The sequence below is a fragment of the Staurois parvus genome, unplaced genomic scaffold (assembly GCF_062004578.1).
Source record: "Staurois parvus isolate SC_StPar_1 unplaced genomic scaffold, SC_StPar_1.0 ptg000437l, whole genome shotgun sequence".
Classification (NCBI taxonomy): domain Eukaryota; kingdom Metazoa; phylum Chordata; class Amphibia; order Anura; family Ranidae; genus Staurois; species Staurois parvus.
Window position 1 is genome coordinate 3,168,265 of NW_028318233.1, and position 18,491 is coordinate 3,186,755.

An 18,491-nucleotide genomic window follows, 5' to 3' on the forward strand; every position below is an offset into this window, starting at 1 on the left:
ACTTTAAATACATTACTGAAGCCAAAACTAGAATGCATATAGAAAAGAACTCCAATAACAGACACAGGAGATTAAAGCCTAGGGTACGTCAGAACCTTTGGTCCACATATACAAAATAATTATATCATAGTTCAGAACGACCATTACTATTGAAAAATAAAACACTTGATCAACTTTTTTAAGACAAAGTCCCAGGTTTCTCGAGCCAGGCCAATGTGGTAGGCTTAATTCTTATTTTTTTGGATGCAGGTCTGTTGATCTGTAGAAAATCAGGCAATCGTGAATCATGAATTGCATGTTTCTCTGCAGATTGCACAAACCAGCATGCATATGATGAGGAGAATAAAAAATAAGCAGGTTGCTCGATTTGCAAATCAATTTGCTTATCACTGCTTAGAATCAGAACTGATTATTACCAAGGTTCACTGGAGGTATCAAGTACATTGTGGATATTTTTATTGTATGCCATACATTTTCATAGTCTATATAAAACACATTATGGGCAAGTGTACAATACATTTTTGGAGAATCATAGTATTCCATATTGACCTTTCTCCAGCACTTGTCTCTGTTAAATCTCAGCTTTTATTCACATGGTGAAGGGAATAAAAGTGATCAGGAGATCCCAGAGCAGGTGCATTTGCTGCAAAATCTGTATCATATGTTTAGTTCCATTAAAACTCTTCAAGAGACCAAGCACTGATGTCCAAATATGATAGCCTTGAAATCATGTGGTTTCCTCCACTTGTTTTCCCTGAAAAACACAAGCAAAACTCATTAGATATCAATGATCCATCATGAAACCTTGCTTTTATAACTATAGTAGTTTGTTAATAGCCCTTGCTTATAACCTGCAGCAGTACCACCACTGGATATTACAGTCAGTCCACCAAAACTATGTCTAGGTCCAAAATATAGTTGATTGGAGGAAGGTGTTCACTACAGAGTTAAAGTGCATCTATGGTCAAAATGGGAAATAATATTTTCATTTCCACTTTGTATTTCAATTATTTCTAGCCCTCTCCTATTAATGTGAACAATATTTGTGAAAATCCACACACATTTTCTTTATTGAATTCTGTGACACATATTACCTACACCCTGTGTGTAGGCGCTGCTGTGTCACAGAATTCAACAGAGCCTGCCTTCTGAACTACAGAGGAGCTGATAGGAGATTTAGAAGGCAGTCAGTACAGGAATCACTGCTTGCAGGCAGCAAGGCACCATGGGATATGTAGTCCCTAGAAATTGAACAGCAGAGGAGAAGCTGCAAAGCATGCAGGGAATCCAGGACGTTGTGGAAAGAGATTGCCAGCAGACAGGCAGAACTCACAACATGAAAGGAGGTTTTTGCAAGTAAGTGTATATTGAATTGTCAACAATAACTATTGCTTACAATTGTAATGTTATAATGTGAAGTGTATGCTGTGACCATAGATCTCCTTTAAAAACCAATATCCTTTAGTTGGTTCCCAAAAGCAGTACAGTACGTGAAGCAGGTTTTATTACTTGTTAAAGGGTTATGGAACATTGTTTTTCTGAAATACAGTATCAGCAAGTCTCTTTTCCTGCTAATAAAGGAAAACTTTACTTAGGCCTGGATCACACCTACAGTCAGGTCCATAAATATTGGGACATGGACACAATTCTAACATTTTTGGCTCTATACACCACCACAATGGATTTGAAATGAAACAAACAAGATGTGCTTTAACTGCAGACTGTCAGCTTTAATTTGAGGGTATTTACATCCAAATCAGGTGAACGGTGTAGGAATTACAACAGTTTGCATATGTGCCTCCCACTTCTTAAGGGACCAAAAGTAATGGGACAATTGGCTTCTCAGCTGTTCCCTGGCCAGGTGTGTGTTATTCCCTCATTATCCCAATTATAATGAGCAGATAAAAGGTCGAGAGTTAATTTCAAGTGTGCTATTTGCATTTGGAATCTGTTGCTGTCAACTCTCAAGATGAGATCCAAAGAGCTGTCACTGTCAGTGAAGCAAGCCATCATTAGGCTGAAAAAACAAAACAAACCCATCAGAGAGATAGCAAAAACATTAGGCGTGGTCAAAACAACTGTTTGGAACATTCTTAAAAAGAAGGAACGCACCGGTGAGCTCAACAACACCAAAAGACCCGGAAGACCACGGAAAACAACTGTGGTGGATGACCGAAGAATTCTTTCCCTGGTGAAGAAAACACCCTTCACAACAGTTGGCCAGATCAAGAACACTCTCCAGGAGGTAGGTGTATGTGTGTCAAAGTCAACAATCAAGAGAAGACTTCACCAGAGTGAATACAGAGGGTTCACCACAAGATGGAAACCATTAGTGAGCCTCAAAAACAGTAAGGCCAGATTAGACTTTGCCAAACGACATCTAAATAAGCCTTCACAGTTCTGGAACAACATCCTATGGACAGATGAGACCAAGATCAACTTGTGCCAGAGTGATGGGAAGAGAAGAGTATGGAGAAGGAAAGGAACTGCTCATGATCCTAAGCATACCACCTCATCAGTGAAGCATGGTGGTGGTAGTGTCATGGCGCGGGCATGTATGGCTGCCAATGGAACTGGTTCTCTTGTATTTATTGATGATGTGACTGCTGACAAAAGCAGCAGGATCAATTGTGAAGTGTTTCGGGCAATATTATCTGCTCATATTCAGCCAAATGCTGCAGAACTCATTGGACGCCGCTTCACAGTGCAGATGGACAATGACCCAAAGCATACTGCAAAAGCAACCAAAGAGTTTTTTAAGGGAAAGAAGTGGAATGTTATGCAATGGCCAAGTCAATCACCTGACCTGAATCGGATTGAGCATGCATTTCACTTGCTGAAGACAAAACTGAAGGGAAAATGCCCCAAGAACAAGCAGGAACTGAAGACAGTTGCAGTAGAGGCCTGGCAGAGCATCACCAGGGATGAAACCCAGCGTCTGGTGATGTCTATGCTTTCCAGACTTCAGGCTGTAATTAACTGCAAAGGATTTGCAACCGAGTATTAAAAAGTGAAAGTTTGATTTATGATTATTATTCTGTCCCATTACTTTTGGTCCCTTAACAAGTGGGAGGCACATATGCAAACTGTTGTAATTCCTACACCATTCACCTGATTTGGATGTAAATACCCTCAAATTAAAGCTGACAGTCTGCAGTTAAAGCACATCTTGTTTGTTTAATTTCAAATCCATTGTGGTGGTGTATAGAGCCAAAAATGTTAGAATTGTGTCCATGTCCCATGACTGTATGTGTTTTTTGTGCTTTTTTCAGAAACAAACTATAGTCCATTTAACATGGAATGCTATGTGACGGGGGGGGGGGGCGTGGCCGGCCACGGATGGAGATGGCCGCTGACTAGCAGAGCTCCGTGCACCGCCGAAGATCTCAGCTTTTGACAGCGACGGACTTCAGCGAGAAACTCTGCTGACATCACCATTGACACCAGGGAAGTGTGGGGCACATTCCAGAGAATGGGGAAAAGGAAAATAAAGGAGGGGCCCCGCAAACTGTCGGAGTTCTTTGCTCTGGCGGGTCCCCCCTCCTGTGAAAATAGCGCCGGTCCCTGTCCCTCGGCTGACTCACGAAGACAGGAGGAAGGAGACAAGCACAGTTCTCCCCTGCATGCCTCCAGCCCTGCTGTGCATACAGAACTGACAGGCTCTCCCCTGAGAACACCATCCTGCAGTCCCCTCAAGAACAGGCAGAGGGTCTCTCCAGAGGTGCAGCAGAGGGGTGAGCAAACTCATGATTCCTCTTCTCAAAATACTACAAGAGAACTTATAGAGAACCTAGAGGATTATCCAGCAGAATCTATGCCGCTCAATGCTACTGTTATGAAAGATATGTTAGTTTCCCTTAAAGGGTCCCTACATAAGGACATGATGAGCTTTATGTCACAGATCAATACAGAGATGGAAAACTTGGTTGAGCGGGTATCACAAGTGGAAACTAAAATGGGGGAGTTCGCCACTGCCCATAACGAATTAGTGGATGCCCACAATGAAGTGGAAGATGAGCTAAAATCTTTAAAGGCGAAAATGGCGGATATTGAGGACCGCTCCCGCAGAAATTCCATTAAATTTAGAGGGATTGGTGAGGACACCCCCATCGCGGATCTTTGTAAATGTATTCAACATATGATATCCACATTACTGCCGCATACCCCGAATAGGGAAGTGGTAGTGGACTGCTGAAGCCCTCTTTTCTCCCAGCTCATGTCCCTCGTGATGTCATAGCGAGAGTCCATTTCTATCATGTGAAAGAGGAACGTATGCTGTTTACGTGAAAGAATACTCCTTTGCCAGCACCCTACAGTGGGATCTCTCTGTTTGCTGACCTTTCTCAACACACCATACTAGCACAAAAGAAATTGATGTCTTTCACAAAATTATTGCGCAACAACGATCTCAAATACCAGTGGGGGTTCCCTACCAAATTGCTGATTACAAAGGACAATTGAGTCCTTACGGTCACTTCAGAAGAAGATGGCTTTCAACTTGCCAAAAAATGGGGCCTTATCCCAGCTGAGGAAGAAATCGTCCCTACAAACACCTCCCCCAGAAAAATTCCTTCAGAATGGGAACAGGTAGCAGGCTGACACACGCAACTGCCTTCTCCCAAGTTCTCCGGTGCCTTATATTTTTCCTGCTGTAAGTTTACATAGCGGTGCCCTAGGCTGTTTGCCTCGGCACTCCCCCCCCATACATTTGAGTGATTCGTTTCACACAAACTTATGTGTTACTTTTTTGTTATGTTTTTTCTCCCCAGTTTTTCCTCTCTTTTTGTGTGTTTTTCTTAAGAGCAGCAACACCATTTATGCTATTGGATCTTGACAAGTCATCATATACCACTAATGGAGGGTCGTACCTCCTCCGCCCACGTTTGAAAACCATGGCCTCCGCAAGAGTACAAACTCTGCTCTCAAACCCTGTCAGGCTATTTCTGTTTCTGCCACTTGAGGGCGACCACATATCACTCAACCAAGCTTCCTCTTGGTACTAAAAATTGTCTCTTTGAATGTTCACGGCCTTAATAGTCCATTCAAATGTCAGATGATGTGGAAAGAAGCCCAACAACTACATGGAGATGTGCTGTGTGTACAGAAAACCCATTCGTCGGCGTCTAAAGCGCCATACTGCTTCAATCTCCTGTTCCAACATATCTTTAAATCTAATGGTCCTACTAAGAAATGTGGCGTATTGATTGCTGTCCATGACTCTGTCGCTTTCTCTCTACACTCCAAAGTGTCCGACAGTAAAGGTAGATTCATAATCATCATCTGTGAAATTAACAACATCACCTACACTATTGTGAATCTCTATGCTCCTAATACCCATCAGGTCCCTTTTTTCAACTCTTTGCGGAAAAAAGTAGCAAAAATACAAAGGGGTTATTTGATTTACTGTGGAAACTTTAACGCTATTATCAACAACTCGATGGACACCTCCAATTCTTCACGGCATTTGAGACAGTCTTTAGCCCAGACCATCAAGACAGCCAACCTTTATGATCCCTGGAAATGCAGCCATGCTTCTGAAAAGGACTTTACGCATTACTCAGCACCCCACAAATTATATTCCCGGAATGCTATGTGACACATTCACATCTATTCTTTTTTAAGCTGCTGCATTTTTGGAAAGGATCAGGGACTTTTTTAAATGCAGAGCGGTGTGTTTTTTTATTTAATAGACTTCAATGGAGATGCTGCAGAAAAGCATGTAGTGCGTTTTTGATGCATGTTTCAATCTGCCCAACAAAAACTGGCCAAAACAAGCATAAAAAATACAAAATGCATCAAAAACCGTGTGAAAAAAAGTAAAAAACACGTGTGCAAAAATGCAAAGGGCACCACAAGAATCACTGCAGAAATGGATCAAAAGCAAACTGCATAGATGTAAGCCAAGACTTACAGCTGGTGCAAAAATTAAACACTTTTAGTAGACTGACCACATTAAAAAAAAAACCCTCACAAAAGAAAAAAAAAAGGTCAGTACTTGATCTTATCCACACATTGCAGATATTATTAGACACTGACATCTAATAAAGTCTGGTACTCATAGGAATTGTTTTAATTTTGTCAAGATGTAGCTCAACAAGTCAGAATGTAGTCCTGGACCAGTGTCAGAATGGATGTGGGCCAGGGTTCCATGTGGCAGTTGGTATTTCTTAAAGGGTATGTAAACTCTAGCAATGAATGTTCCTTATTTGGTTCTTTTTGGTGTGTTAAATATACCATTGATAGTGTTTCATGATATCTGTCTGCAAAAAATACCTGCAGATCCTGCAAGTAATTTTGTGAGCTGAAAGTGTTTTGTGCTCTCTGCTTATGCCAACTACTACCAGCTATATTGTTCCTAGCTATCAATTAGTACAGAACCACATCCCTGTTTTGTGTTAGAGAAGGGAGCAGAGTCCTGTAGTCCTATGCTGTGTCCGTTGACTTGACATATAGTAGAGTAAGTGAGCATTGTCATCATAGGACTGAAAGACTGTTACTGGCTAAATCAAAGGTGAAAAAATAAGAAACAAAAACAAATGCAGTCACCACATCTAAGTAGTAGTAAGCTTCAATAACTAATTTGGTGGTTTAGATATGCTTTAGCAAATGTCACAAGAAGAAACCTGCAATTGAAATTTCAATGCAAACCAACTAAATATATCAAAATAGAAATAAAATGTAATCTCGATACAGTGCTTTGAAAACTATTCATACCCCTTGAAATTTTCCACATTTTGTCATGTTACGACCAAAAACGTAAATGTATTTTATTGGGATTTTAGGTGATAGACCAACACAAAGTGGCAAATAATTGTGAAGTGGAAGGAAAATGATAAATGGTTTTCAACATTTTTTACAAATAAATACCTGAAAAGTGTGGCGTGCATTTGTATTCAGACCCCTTTTACTCTGATACCCCTAACTAAAATCTTGTTGAACCAATTGCCTTCAGAAGTCACCTAGTTAGTAAATACATGTGTATATTTTGTGTGTAATTTAATCTCAGTATAAATACAGCTGTTCTGTGAAACCCTCAGAGGTTTGTTAGAGTACATTAGTGAACAAACAGCTTCATGAAGGCCAAAGTTGTGGAGAAGTTTAAAGCAGGGTTAGGTTATAAAAAAATATCCCAAAGAGTAAAGAGTATGGCACTGAAAACCTACCAAAGACATGGCCGTCCACGTAAACTGACAGGCTGGCCAAGGAAAGCATTAATCAGAGAAGCAGCCAAGAGGCCCATGGTAACTCTGGAGGAGCTGCAGAGATCCACAGTTCAGGTGGGAGAATCTGTCCACAGGACAACTATTAGTTGTGCACTCCACAAATCTGGCCTTTATGGAAGAGTGGCAAGAAGAAAGCTATTGTTGAAAGAAAGCCATTGGAAAAGCCATTGGAAGACCCATTTGCAGTTTGCGAGAAGCCATGTGGGGGACACAGCAAACATGTGGAAGAAGGTGCTCTGGTCAGATGAGACCAAAATTTAACTTTCTGGCCTAAAAGCAAAATGCTATGTGTGGCGGAAAACTAACATTGCACATTACTCTGAACACACCATCCCCACCGTGAAACATGGGAAAATGGATGCAGCCAAATACAGGACAACCTTAGAAGAAAACCTGTTAGAGTTTGCAAAAGACTTGACACTGGGGCAGTTGTTCCCCTTCCAGCAGGACAACTCTCTAGATGTGCAAAGCTGGTAGAGACATACCCAAAAAGACTTGCAGCTGTAATTGCAGTGAAAGGTGGTTCTACAAAGTATTGACTCGGGGGGGGGCTGAATACAAATGCACACCACACTTTTTCAGGTATGTATTTGCAAAGACATTTTTGAAAAACATTTATCATTTTCCTTCTACTTCACAATTATGTGCCGCTTTGTGTTGGTCTATCACAGTGGTCGGCAAGCCGCGGCTCGCGAGCCACATGCGGCTCTTTACCCACTCTAATGCGGCTCTTCTGTGTGCCGGGCGCCTGCTCCCCTCCCTCCTCTCGGTCGGCCGCTCCCCTGCCTCCTCTCGGTTGGCAGCCCCAAAAGTCCGCGCGGACCTTTTAATTCGGCCCGCGGATGTGGCTGTCAGGATGTGTGTAGGCGGGGCAGCGTGCCGAACGTGAGGGGAGGGGAGCTAGGCTCCTCTCACAGTCCGCCCTGAAGACCCGAACGGCGCGGGAAGACAGCGAGAGGAACGCAAAAGGTAAGTGAATTGACACGGGGGACTTGGCTTACTAGAAGGGGGGGGGGGGGATAGTACTGTGGGGGATGAAATACTATATGAGGGATGAATTACTTTATGAGGGATGAATTACTATATGGGGGGGTGAAATACTATATGAGGGATGAAATACTATATGAGGGATGAATTACTATATGAGGGATGAATTACTATATGAGGGATGAAATACTATATGGGGGGATGAAATACTATATGAGGGATGAATTACTTTATGAGGGATGAATTACTTTGAGGGATGAATTACTATATGGGGGGATGAAATACTATATGGGGGGATGAAATACTATATGAGGGATGAATTACTATATGAGGGATGAAATACTATATGAGGGATGAAATACTATATGGGGGGATGAAATACTATATGAGGGATGAAATACTATATGAGGGATGAATTACTATATGAGGGATGAAATACTATATGGGGGGATGAAATACTATATGGGGGGATGAAATACTATATGGGGGATGAAATACTATATGGGGGGATGAAATACTATATGGGGGGATGAAATACTATATGGGGGGATGAAATACTATATGGGGGATGAAATACTATATGAGGGATGAAATACTATATGGGGGGATGAAATACTATATGGGGGGATGAAATACTATATGGGGGATGAAATACTATATGGGGGGATGAAATACTATATGGGGGGATGAAATACTATATGAGGGATGAAATACTATATGGGGGATGAAATACTATATGAGGGATGAAATACTATATGAGGGATGAAATACTATACGGGGGATGAAATACTATACGGGGGATGAATTGCTATGGGGGATGAATTACTATATGGGGGATGAATTACTATGGGGGATGAATTACTATATGGGGGATGAATTACTATATGGGGGATGAATTACTATGGGGGATGAATTACTATATGGAGGATGAATTACTATATGGGGGATGAATTACTATATGGGGGATGAATTACGATGGGGGATGAATTACTATATGGGGGATGAATTACTATGGGGGATGAATTACACTATGGGGGGTGAATTACTATATGGGGGATGAATTACTATGGGGGATGAATTACTATATGGGAGATGTATTTTCAGTTTTAAAAATGTGGCTCTCAAAATAAATTTCAATCATGGTTTTGGCGAGATTTGGCTCAGTTGAAAAAAAAGGTTGCCCACCACTGGTCTATCACATAAAATTCAAATAAAATACATACAAGTTTTTGGTTATAACATGACAAAATGTGGAAAATTTCAAGGGGTATGAATACTTTTTCAAGGCACTGTACATTAGAATGTCATAGAAGTAAATATTTCTAAATCTATTTAATAAATAGAACATGCATTTTTACTAGCACTGTCATCAACAGATTAAATATTGTATTACTCCTATAACCCTTATCTACAAGACAAACATGCAGCTTTTGTCAGGGATCAAATTACCATGACACAGATATATGAAAAAAAAACTTAATGTAACCTTTGACAACACTTTGATGTATAGCAACAGAAATACTGCAGAAGCTGTATGTAGCGCCTATGAAGGCAGTTCTGGGAATCCTCTTCTACATAAAAGCTTATGACAGTAATTACCACCTCTGTGCTACTCAACTAAACATAGCAACAAGTATTCAGTCTAAAGTGATCTCTGCTGTCCTGTAGTTTATTGATAAGTGAGGCGTTGCTGGCCTCTCAGAGGAGTTAATCATGTTAAATACATATAGATTTGCAGCATAAATGAATAACATATTAAAATCAACTCCTATAATTGGCTTGGCTGCAATTACTAAATCACTTTATGTACTGCGTATGACAGATTAAATATAGCTGTAGTTACATAACTATTCAAGCTCACTGAGTCTGCTTCCTAGTGCCAAAAAGAAAATCCTAAGCAATTGTTTCTTGGGAAAAAAGAGAAAGCAATTAACCGAGAAAGTAAATGGGATAAAGAATTCCTCTTTGTATATTCTAATTATGATAAAAAATTATGTGGAAATGAAATATAACGGCCTTAATAATTTTATATTTAAAAAGCTTTTACACATTCTAAAATGTACTTTTTTGTTAGCTGGCCTAAAATTACAGTTACGCAGGTTTGCCAATGCATTTTTAAAATAGATGCTGTGGAATATCTATGGTACAATTTTTCATGCAAGCTGATGCAATGTTTGTCTGATTTAACCTGCAGATACACCAAGCATGTTATGTCACATCAATGTATTTTTGTATGTGCTTGACACCGCATTACATCTTGCTCCCTCCACAACTTCAGATTAAGGGGCATAACAAAAGTCAGCACAATAGGTTCATATCTGATTTATTTTTAATTAGTGAGGAATACTTTCTTTAAATTTCCCCCTGGCAGATGGTAAAAACAGTAATAGGCATTCCAGTTCAACTTCTGAGAAAAATAAAGCCCCTCATATGTTCCACCAAACTTTACCCAAAAATATTTGAGCATTACCTAAAAAAAAGTCAAAGTCCACCTTCCTTTTTGCAGAAAACTTCCTTTTCTTCTGAAAGATCCCAAGATTCAATAAAACACGCTCTTCAATAGGACTGATTCAATGTTTTACAGTATCTCACAGAAGTGAGTACACCCCTCAAATTTTTGTAAGTATTTTATATTTTCATGTGACAACACTGAAGAAATGACACTTTGCTACAATGTAAAAGTGAGTGTACAGCTTGTATAATAGTGTAAATTTGCTGTCCCCTCAAATTAACTCAACACACAGCCATTAATGTCTAAACCACTGGCAACAAACGTGAGTACACCCCTAAGTGAAAATGTCCAAATTGGGCATAATTAGCCATTTTCCCTCCCCAATGTCAGGTGACTTGTTAGTGTTACATGATCTCAGGTGTGAATGTGGAGCAGATGTGTTAAAATTGGTGTTATCGCTCTCACTCTCTCATACTGGTCACTTGAAGTTCAACATGGCACATCATGGCAAAGAACTCTCTGACGATCTAAAAAAAAAAAAAGAATTGCTGCTTGTGATGGACGCAAGATCGCTGACACCAATATGTGACGATCCCACGATTGCTGCCACCAATATGTGACGAACGCAGCGTCAGACCCCAGCCCTTCTCACCAAACTCGTGACCGAAGGACTATCCAATCTAAAACCGCGATGTCACGTGCATAACAATGCCATACTCAGCTGCACCCTGCTCAATGATTTTCCAGCTAATTGGACCACAATCTATGTACCGGCAGCCTGAGCGATTGTTACTGGGTCAGGTTAATTACGCAATTAACCCTTCACACTGCCACCACCTTTTTGTACAGAGAAAGAGGAAACTTTAATATCAGCTATAACACTATAATGGTTGAGATAATCGTAACACGGTCACCGCAGGCCGGTTATACAGAGGGTTAAACAAACACAGTAGCACTCTTTTTAGAGGCAGGAATTCGTAAATTGCAATTAAGAGCTATAGAAACAGTTCAACACTTTCAGAAGGAAATATTTATTACTAAAAGGTCAAAAAGGGTGCAATAAAAATATTTGCAGAAAAAAGATGTAAACAATATATGTATAAATATACAGAGAACAACAGCACAGCAAAGAGGAAACAGAAGGAGGTTAAAGGGTTAAAATACTTGCCAATCAGCCTTGGGTTTGCAGATCAAGTTTCAGAGCAAAAGGGTACGGGTCTCCCCAGGTGGTTCTGATGTTAAAATGGGAGACTTCTTCAACTTAATTCTTCTTAGGCCTGACACCTAATTTGTAGTTCCCCAGCAGGGGGTGTCTCTGAAGTCAAGGACCAATACCCCGTTTAGGGCGGGAAGGTCTGGGCGTAGACCTAAACTAGAGCCAAAATCTCATTCAGTTCATATTTTGGCTCATAACTCTTCATATGCACAGGTGACACTCCTCCCGCGGGTAAATTATTATGCAGACACGTCTGAGGATTGATTAGATATGAATTATGAAATTCTATACTGAATGGTTCACGAGATCTACTTTTCTGCTTTCCTATGTATTCGAGACAAGGAGAGTGACCTATCAAAGTGTTCGTCTCCTCTTGGCCAATCTGACGATATGCCTGGTTTTTATGTAAGTTTCTCATATTTCAAGATATGAGACATAGGGGAAAAATGGATTTTTAAAAAGGTTATCTGGTCGTGCTTCCTTGGAATTTCTTTTGAACTCCTAGGAAGGCTGCATTATCTTTTTACGAGGTGTTAAATTGCACAGGTTCTTTGGACAGGGAGGTCCCAGCTTCCTTGGGGATTTTATAGCTCCTAGCCCCCTGCTGGGCTCTGACCTTCTGTGACACTCCTAACACACACACACATTGGCCAAATGTCACTGTGCCTCTCAGAGAGGGAGGGGGGGAGAATGAGGGGGGAACATGGAGACCTCTTAACAAAATGGAGGGCCGTGCCTGCCTCTGGTGCACATGTTCGCGACACTGCTCTACATAAAGATGGATTAGACTGTAAGAAAATTAGCAAGACCCTGAAACTGAGATGCAGCACGGTGGCCAAGACCATACAGCAGTTTAACAGGACAGGATCTACTCAGAATAGGCCTCGCCATGGTCGACCAAAGATGTTGAGTGCACGTGCTCAGCGTCATATCCAGAGATTGTCTTTGGGAAATAGAGGTTTGAGTGCTGTCAGCATTTCTGCAGAGGTTGAAGGGGTGGGGTTCAGCCTGTCAGTGCTCAGACCATATGCCGCACACTGCATCAAATTGGTCTGCATGGCTGTCATCCCAGAAGGAAGCCTCTTCTAAAGATGATGCACAAGAAAACCCCCAAACAGTTTGCTGAAGACTAGCAGACTAAGGACATGGATTACTGGAACCATGTCCTGTGGTCTGATGAGACCAAGATAAACGTATTTAGTTCAGATGGTGTCAAGTGTGTGTGGCGGCAACCAAGTGAGGAGTGTCACAATTATGCCCACAGGGAGAAGCACAGTTCTCCATTTTGCTCCGAATTTCTGTATTGTGGTATTTCTCTTAAACTAATATGCAGTCACCTGAGAGGGTGGAGGTGCAGCAGCTCTGGTGTTCAGGCACAGCTCTCACTGTGGCAAGAAGTCTGAAAGTCATTCCCTCATTCCCCCCTCCCTCAGGAATGCAAGCAGCCTATGATGCTGAGCCCTGCCTAACAATTCTTTTGCCAAATAAGGTATTGGCTTGTCCATTGTGGGAAGAGATTTTGAGTAGAAGAAAGAAGTGTTTCTTTTGTGTTCAGTCAGAGGAGTGAGGACCGTCGGCTCTGTACCATCTAGTTGACCAAGAGTCTTGTACCATCGCAACTAAGTGCAAGACCAGAAATCCCTTCTGCTCTGAAACTTGATCTGCTAACCCCAGGCATTTATTTGGCAAGTACTTATTTATCTAAACTTCTTTCTGTTATCTGTTTGCTGTGCTCTGTATATTTATATATTTATATATATATATATATATTGGTTGCATCTACTCTCTGTAAATATTTTACTGCACCCTTTCAACCTTTTGGTAATAAATCTGTGTTGAACTGTTTCTATAGCTCCTGAATGTAACTTACGAGTCCCTGCCACTGAAGAACGCTACTATGAGTATTTAACCCTCTGTATAACCGGTCTGTAGAGATAGCGGGATACTGACGGTTAACCAATCATCCTAGTGTATTGCTGAGTTTCCTCCTTCTCTGTATAAAAAGGAGGTGGTGGCAGTGTGAAGGGTTAATTGCGTAATTAACCTGAACCAGTAACAATCGCATTCAGGCTGCCTGTACGTCGTTATGCCTGGGGACTCCTACACGGATGTGGCGAGTCGCTTACGCACCACATTCCGACAGTGGACTAAAGAACTGAAAGCTGACTCCTACGAGTCTTTGGAAGATCTCATGATACGAGGTCAGCTCCTGCATATCTGCCTGGCTGATGTCAGACAGTTTGTCTTAGAAAGAGAACCAGCCTCTGCTAAAGCTGCAGCCGATTTAGCAGATACCTTTGTCCACACGCGGGTGTCTGACCCTCGCAAGGCTCCTCCGAACGGCTGGAAAGGAAGGAAATCACCCCTAGCAACCCCTCCTACGTCGGTGAGTCAAGCTCCCCCTCACCCAACACCTGCAGCACCTGGGGCCAAGCCATTCCTGACTGACAACCACAGATGTTTCACCTGTGGGAAAGCCGGACATCTCAGGACGCAGTGACCTGAGCAGAAGCAGATGACATCATCTGGCCAGGCGGCCAGTAACTCTTCTTCAGTGCTGTTTGTCTGCAGGGAGATGCGGGTAACCCCCGCCAACTTGCAGCCAGTCACTGTGGGCAACCGGTCTGTAACTGGCTTCCGGGACACCGGAGCCGAAGTAACCTTGATCCGGCCAGAGGTGATTAAGCAAAGGAACCTCATCCCAGGAAAGTTCCTTACCCTCACGGGAGTTGGGGGAACCCGTTCACGCATACCCTGTGCAAAGGTATTCATCGATTGGGGTGCGGGAAGGGGGATGAGGGAGGAGGGGGTCTCGGGTGAAATTCCCACACCTGTTTTGTTGGGTGCCGATTTGGGTACTCTTGTGTCCTATTACGCCCCTGCCGAGAATACGCGGAAGGCCCCCTGGAACTCTCTGGACATGCCGAGGTACTGTGTGCAGATGTTGGGGTAATGTCTGGGCAACCTGTGGATGGACAGAGGGAGGGGGCTGGGAATGGAGTGGGGTGGCAAGATTCTTCATTAGCTGGAGAACGAGAAGAATTCCCCTTGCAGGGGGAGGTATCGAACCCATGTGTCATGGACATTAGAAATGTACCTGATGATAATGATGACGAGAATGCTGACATTGATAATGTCAATCACGTTGATGACAATGTTGATAATGCTAATGATGATGATGGTCATGAAGATACAAATGATGCATTTTCATTGTTGGGGGTCAACCACAGTGCTGTGAAGGGGCAGAGGTACAATCTCTGGGGGCTGAGCAAAGGGATGGTCTGGATAGGCCTGTTCCTTGCCTAGGCCCAGAGGATTCTACCTTGATTAGTGTCCAGGCGTTGTCGTTGCATGGTACTGGACAGCCTGCTGGGACTTGTATTTCCATGTGTAAGGCAGCACTGGAAAGCGATTCACACATGGACCTCAGCAGCCAGATAGCTGTAAGCTTCCCTGCTGAGAAAGGTAAACAAAGGCAGGACAGGGAGACTGAAAGCATGTCATATGATCTGACCTGTCCTGGTGTGTCACCAGGCAGACAAATATGTGTCCTAGGCAGTGACAGCACACCTGGATTGGAAGTGCGAAGGGCCTCATTGGAGTTGATCAGCGGGTCTCCGAGAGGGGGCTGTGGCCTTCAGCTCCAATCACCTCTCCTTTCCATTTCAGTACAGGAGCTGCTGGCAAGGCCTATGAGAGATGGTGTCAGAGTTAAGGAAAACCCGGGGAGAGCTCACCGTGCCGTTCATGAGTTGGACGGCAGGGTGTATCCTTCACCTATGCCTTCAGCCAACCTCATCTCACAGGAGGTGCAGATTGAACGGGCCAAAGAGACAGAGGGAATGGTGCCGTCAGGAATCCAGGGGTCAGCTAGAGTCTGGACATCCTCGGTAGTCTCTGTCCCCAAACAGCATCAGATGACCAGACTTTGTGAGGACCTTGGGAAACTGAGCGCCAGCCCTGTGGTTGTGGCCTACTCCATGCCCAGGAGCCATGAGGTGATGAAGCATCCGGAAGGGGCCGCTGTCTAACCATCATGGACCTGAGCAGAGGGTCTGGGCCACCATCTCTAACCCAGGAGGCTCAGGATGAGTCAGCCTTCACCCCCCCTTGTGGCTTGCCTGAATTTCCGGGAAAGCTACTTGGGGTTGGGAATGCACCAACCACCTCCCCAGGGGTCAGGAGTGGCCTACAATGTGGAATGGAGCTGGGTGCAGTTGCCCACTTTAGGGGCCTCGTGGTGTTCGGCCCTGTCTGGGAAGAGCAACGTGGGCCCCTGTCACTAGTTATTAGCAAACTGCCCGTGTCTAGTCTGATGGTTGAGAATGGTAACTGTCAGAGGGGCATGTCAGTGGTTCAGCTTTGGGAACGACCGGTAGGAAGAAACCCCCAGAGGTCTGGGAATGCGGAGACTGAGGCAGTTATGGCCTGGCCGAGTCCCCAGGTCAAGAAGCAGGTTTCGTCAGTCTTGGATGCAGCTGGCTACAGTAAGACGCCTGGGTGCAACTATCATGGCTCAGCTGGACCCGTGACTGACCTAGCAGACAGGAAACTGACGGAACTGGTGTCCTGGATGCTAGAAGGTAAAGAGGAATGTTCATCTTGGATGAAGGTACCTGTGGACACATCTGGGAGGCGGCTTCCAGAATTCGCCTGTCTGGTTCCGGTGCACAAAGGCGCCAGCCACTACCTTCGGGTCAGATGTAGTCCTGGTTCAGAGGAAGGAGATGGGAGAGGGAAAGCTCACTCTCTACCTCGACAAAAAGCTACATCTCAATATGTTAGCGGATGACACCTCTGAGCCGAAGTGTTTTGTGAACAGGTGGGCACCCCGGCAGTCGCCACGATATCCGGATAGTCACAGCCGACTGGTGCTCCCCGTGACCACTCACTTGGTTGGCACAACAGAAGGAGCTTGGTTCTCCCGCAGTGCAATGGCACCCTGTCACCCCAAGGTGAACCTCTGGGCAGAGGTCGGTTGCGTCACGAGGGAAATTGTAGTTCCCTCCCATGCAACCACCTGAGGGGGGAGGTGTCACAATCATGCCCACAGGGAGAAGCACAGTTCTCCATTTTGCCTTGAATTTCTGCATTGTGGTATTTCTCTTAAACTAATATGCAGTCACCTGAGAGGGGGGAGGTGTAGCAGCTCTGGTGTTCAGGCGCAGCTCTCAATGTGGCAAGAAGTCTTAAAGTCATTCCCTCATTCCCCCCTCCCTCAGGAACGCAAGCAGCATATGATGCTGAGCCCTGCCTAACAATTCTTTTGCCAAATAAGGTATTGGCTTATCCATTGTGGGAAGAGATTTTGAGTAGAAGAAAGAAGTGTTTCTTTTGTGTTCAGTCAGAGGAGTGAGGACCGTCGTCTCTGTACCATCTAGTTGACCAAGAGTCTTGTTGTACCATCGCAACTAAGTGGAATACCAGAAATCCCTTCTGCTCTGAAACTTGATCTGCTAACCCCAGGCATTTATTTGGTAAGTACTTATTCACCTAAACTTCTTTCTGTTATCTGTTTGCTGTGCTCTGTGTATATATATATATATATATATATATATATATATATATATTGGTTACATCTTCTCTCTGTAAATATTTTACTGCACCCTTTCGACCTTTTGGTAATAAATCTTACTTTCTAAAAGTGTTGAACTGTTTCTATAGCTCCTGAATGTAACTTGCGAGTCCCTGCCGCTGAAGAACGCTACTATGAGTATTTAACCCTCTGTATAACTGGTCTGTAGAGATAGTGGGATACTGCTGGTTAACCAATCATCCTAGTGTATTGCTGAGTTTCCTCTTCTCTGTATAAAAAGGAGGTGGTGGCAGTGTGAAGGGTAATTAACCTGAACCAGTAACAATTGCATTCAGGCTGCCGGTACGTCGATCATTGTACAATTAACTGGAAAACCGGTGTGCAGGGTGCGGCTGGGTGTGGCATTGTTATGCACGTGACAGCGCAGTTTTAGATTGGCTAGTCCTTCGGTCACGAGTTTGGTGAGAAGTGCTGGGGTCTGACGCCGCACCCGTCACAAGGAGTACAAAGACAAGTGTGCCTTGCATACATTCAGGCACGGTGGTGGGAGTGTCTGGGGCTGCATGAGTGTTGCTGGCACTGGGGAGCTACAGTTCATTGATAGAACCATGAATGCCAACATGCACTGTGACATACTGAAGCAGAGCATGATCCCCTCCCTTCGAAGACTGGGCCGCAGGACAGTATTCCAACATGATAACAACCCCAAACACATCTCCAAGAAGACCACTGCCTTGCTAAAGAAGCTGAGGGTAAAAGGTGATGAACTGGCCAAGCATGTTTCCAGACCTAAGCCCTATTGAGCATCTGTGGGGCATCCTCAAATGGAAGGTGGAGGAACGCAAGGTCTCTAACATCCACCAGCCCCGTGATGTCGTCATGGAGGAGTAAAAGAGGACTCCAGTGGCAACATGTGAAGCTCTGGTGAAGCATGCCCAAGAGGGTTAAGGCAGTGCTGGAAAATAATGGTGGCCACACAAAATATTGACACTTTGGGCCCAATTTGGACATTTTCACTTAGGGGTGTACTCACTTTTGTTGCCAGAGGTTTAGACATTCATGGCTGTGTGTTGAGTT

General features: G+C 43.6%; 1 protein-coding gene across 2 annotated transcripts in view; it reads right to left on the minus strand.

Moving 5' to 3' along the window:
- Nucleotides 1–434: 434 nt before the first annotated feature.
- The window catches only part of SLC22A15 (solute carrier family 22 member 15), a 489,469-nt gene continuing 471,412 nt past the window's right edge, over nt 435–18,491 (minus strand). For both annotated transcript variants that reach the window (XM_089687779.1, XM_089687778.1), the window contains one exon: nt 435–754. In XM_089687779.1, coding sequence (XP_089543905.1) covers nt 728–754 — 27 coding nt within the window. In that variant the 3' untranslated portion in view covers nt 435–727. The remainder of the gene's footprint in view (nt 755–18,491) is intronic.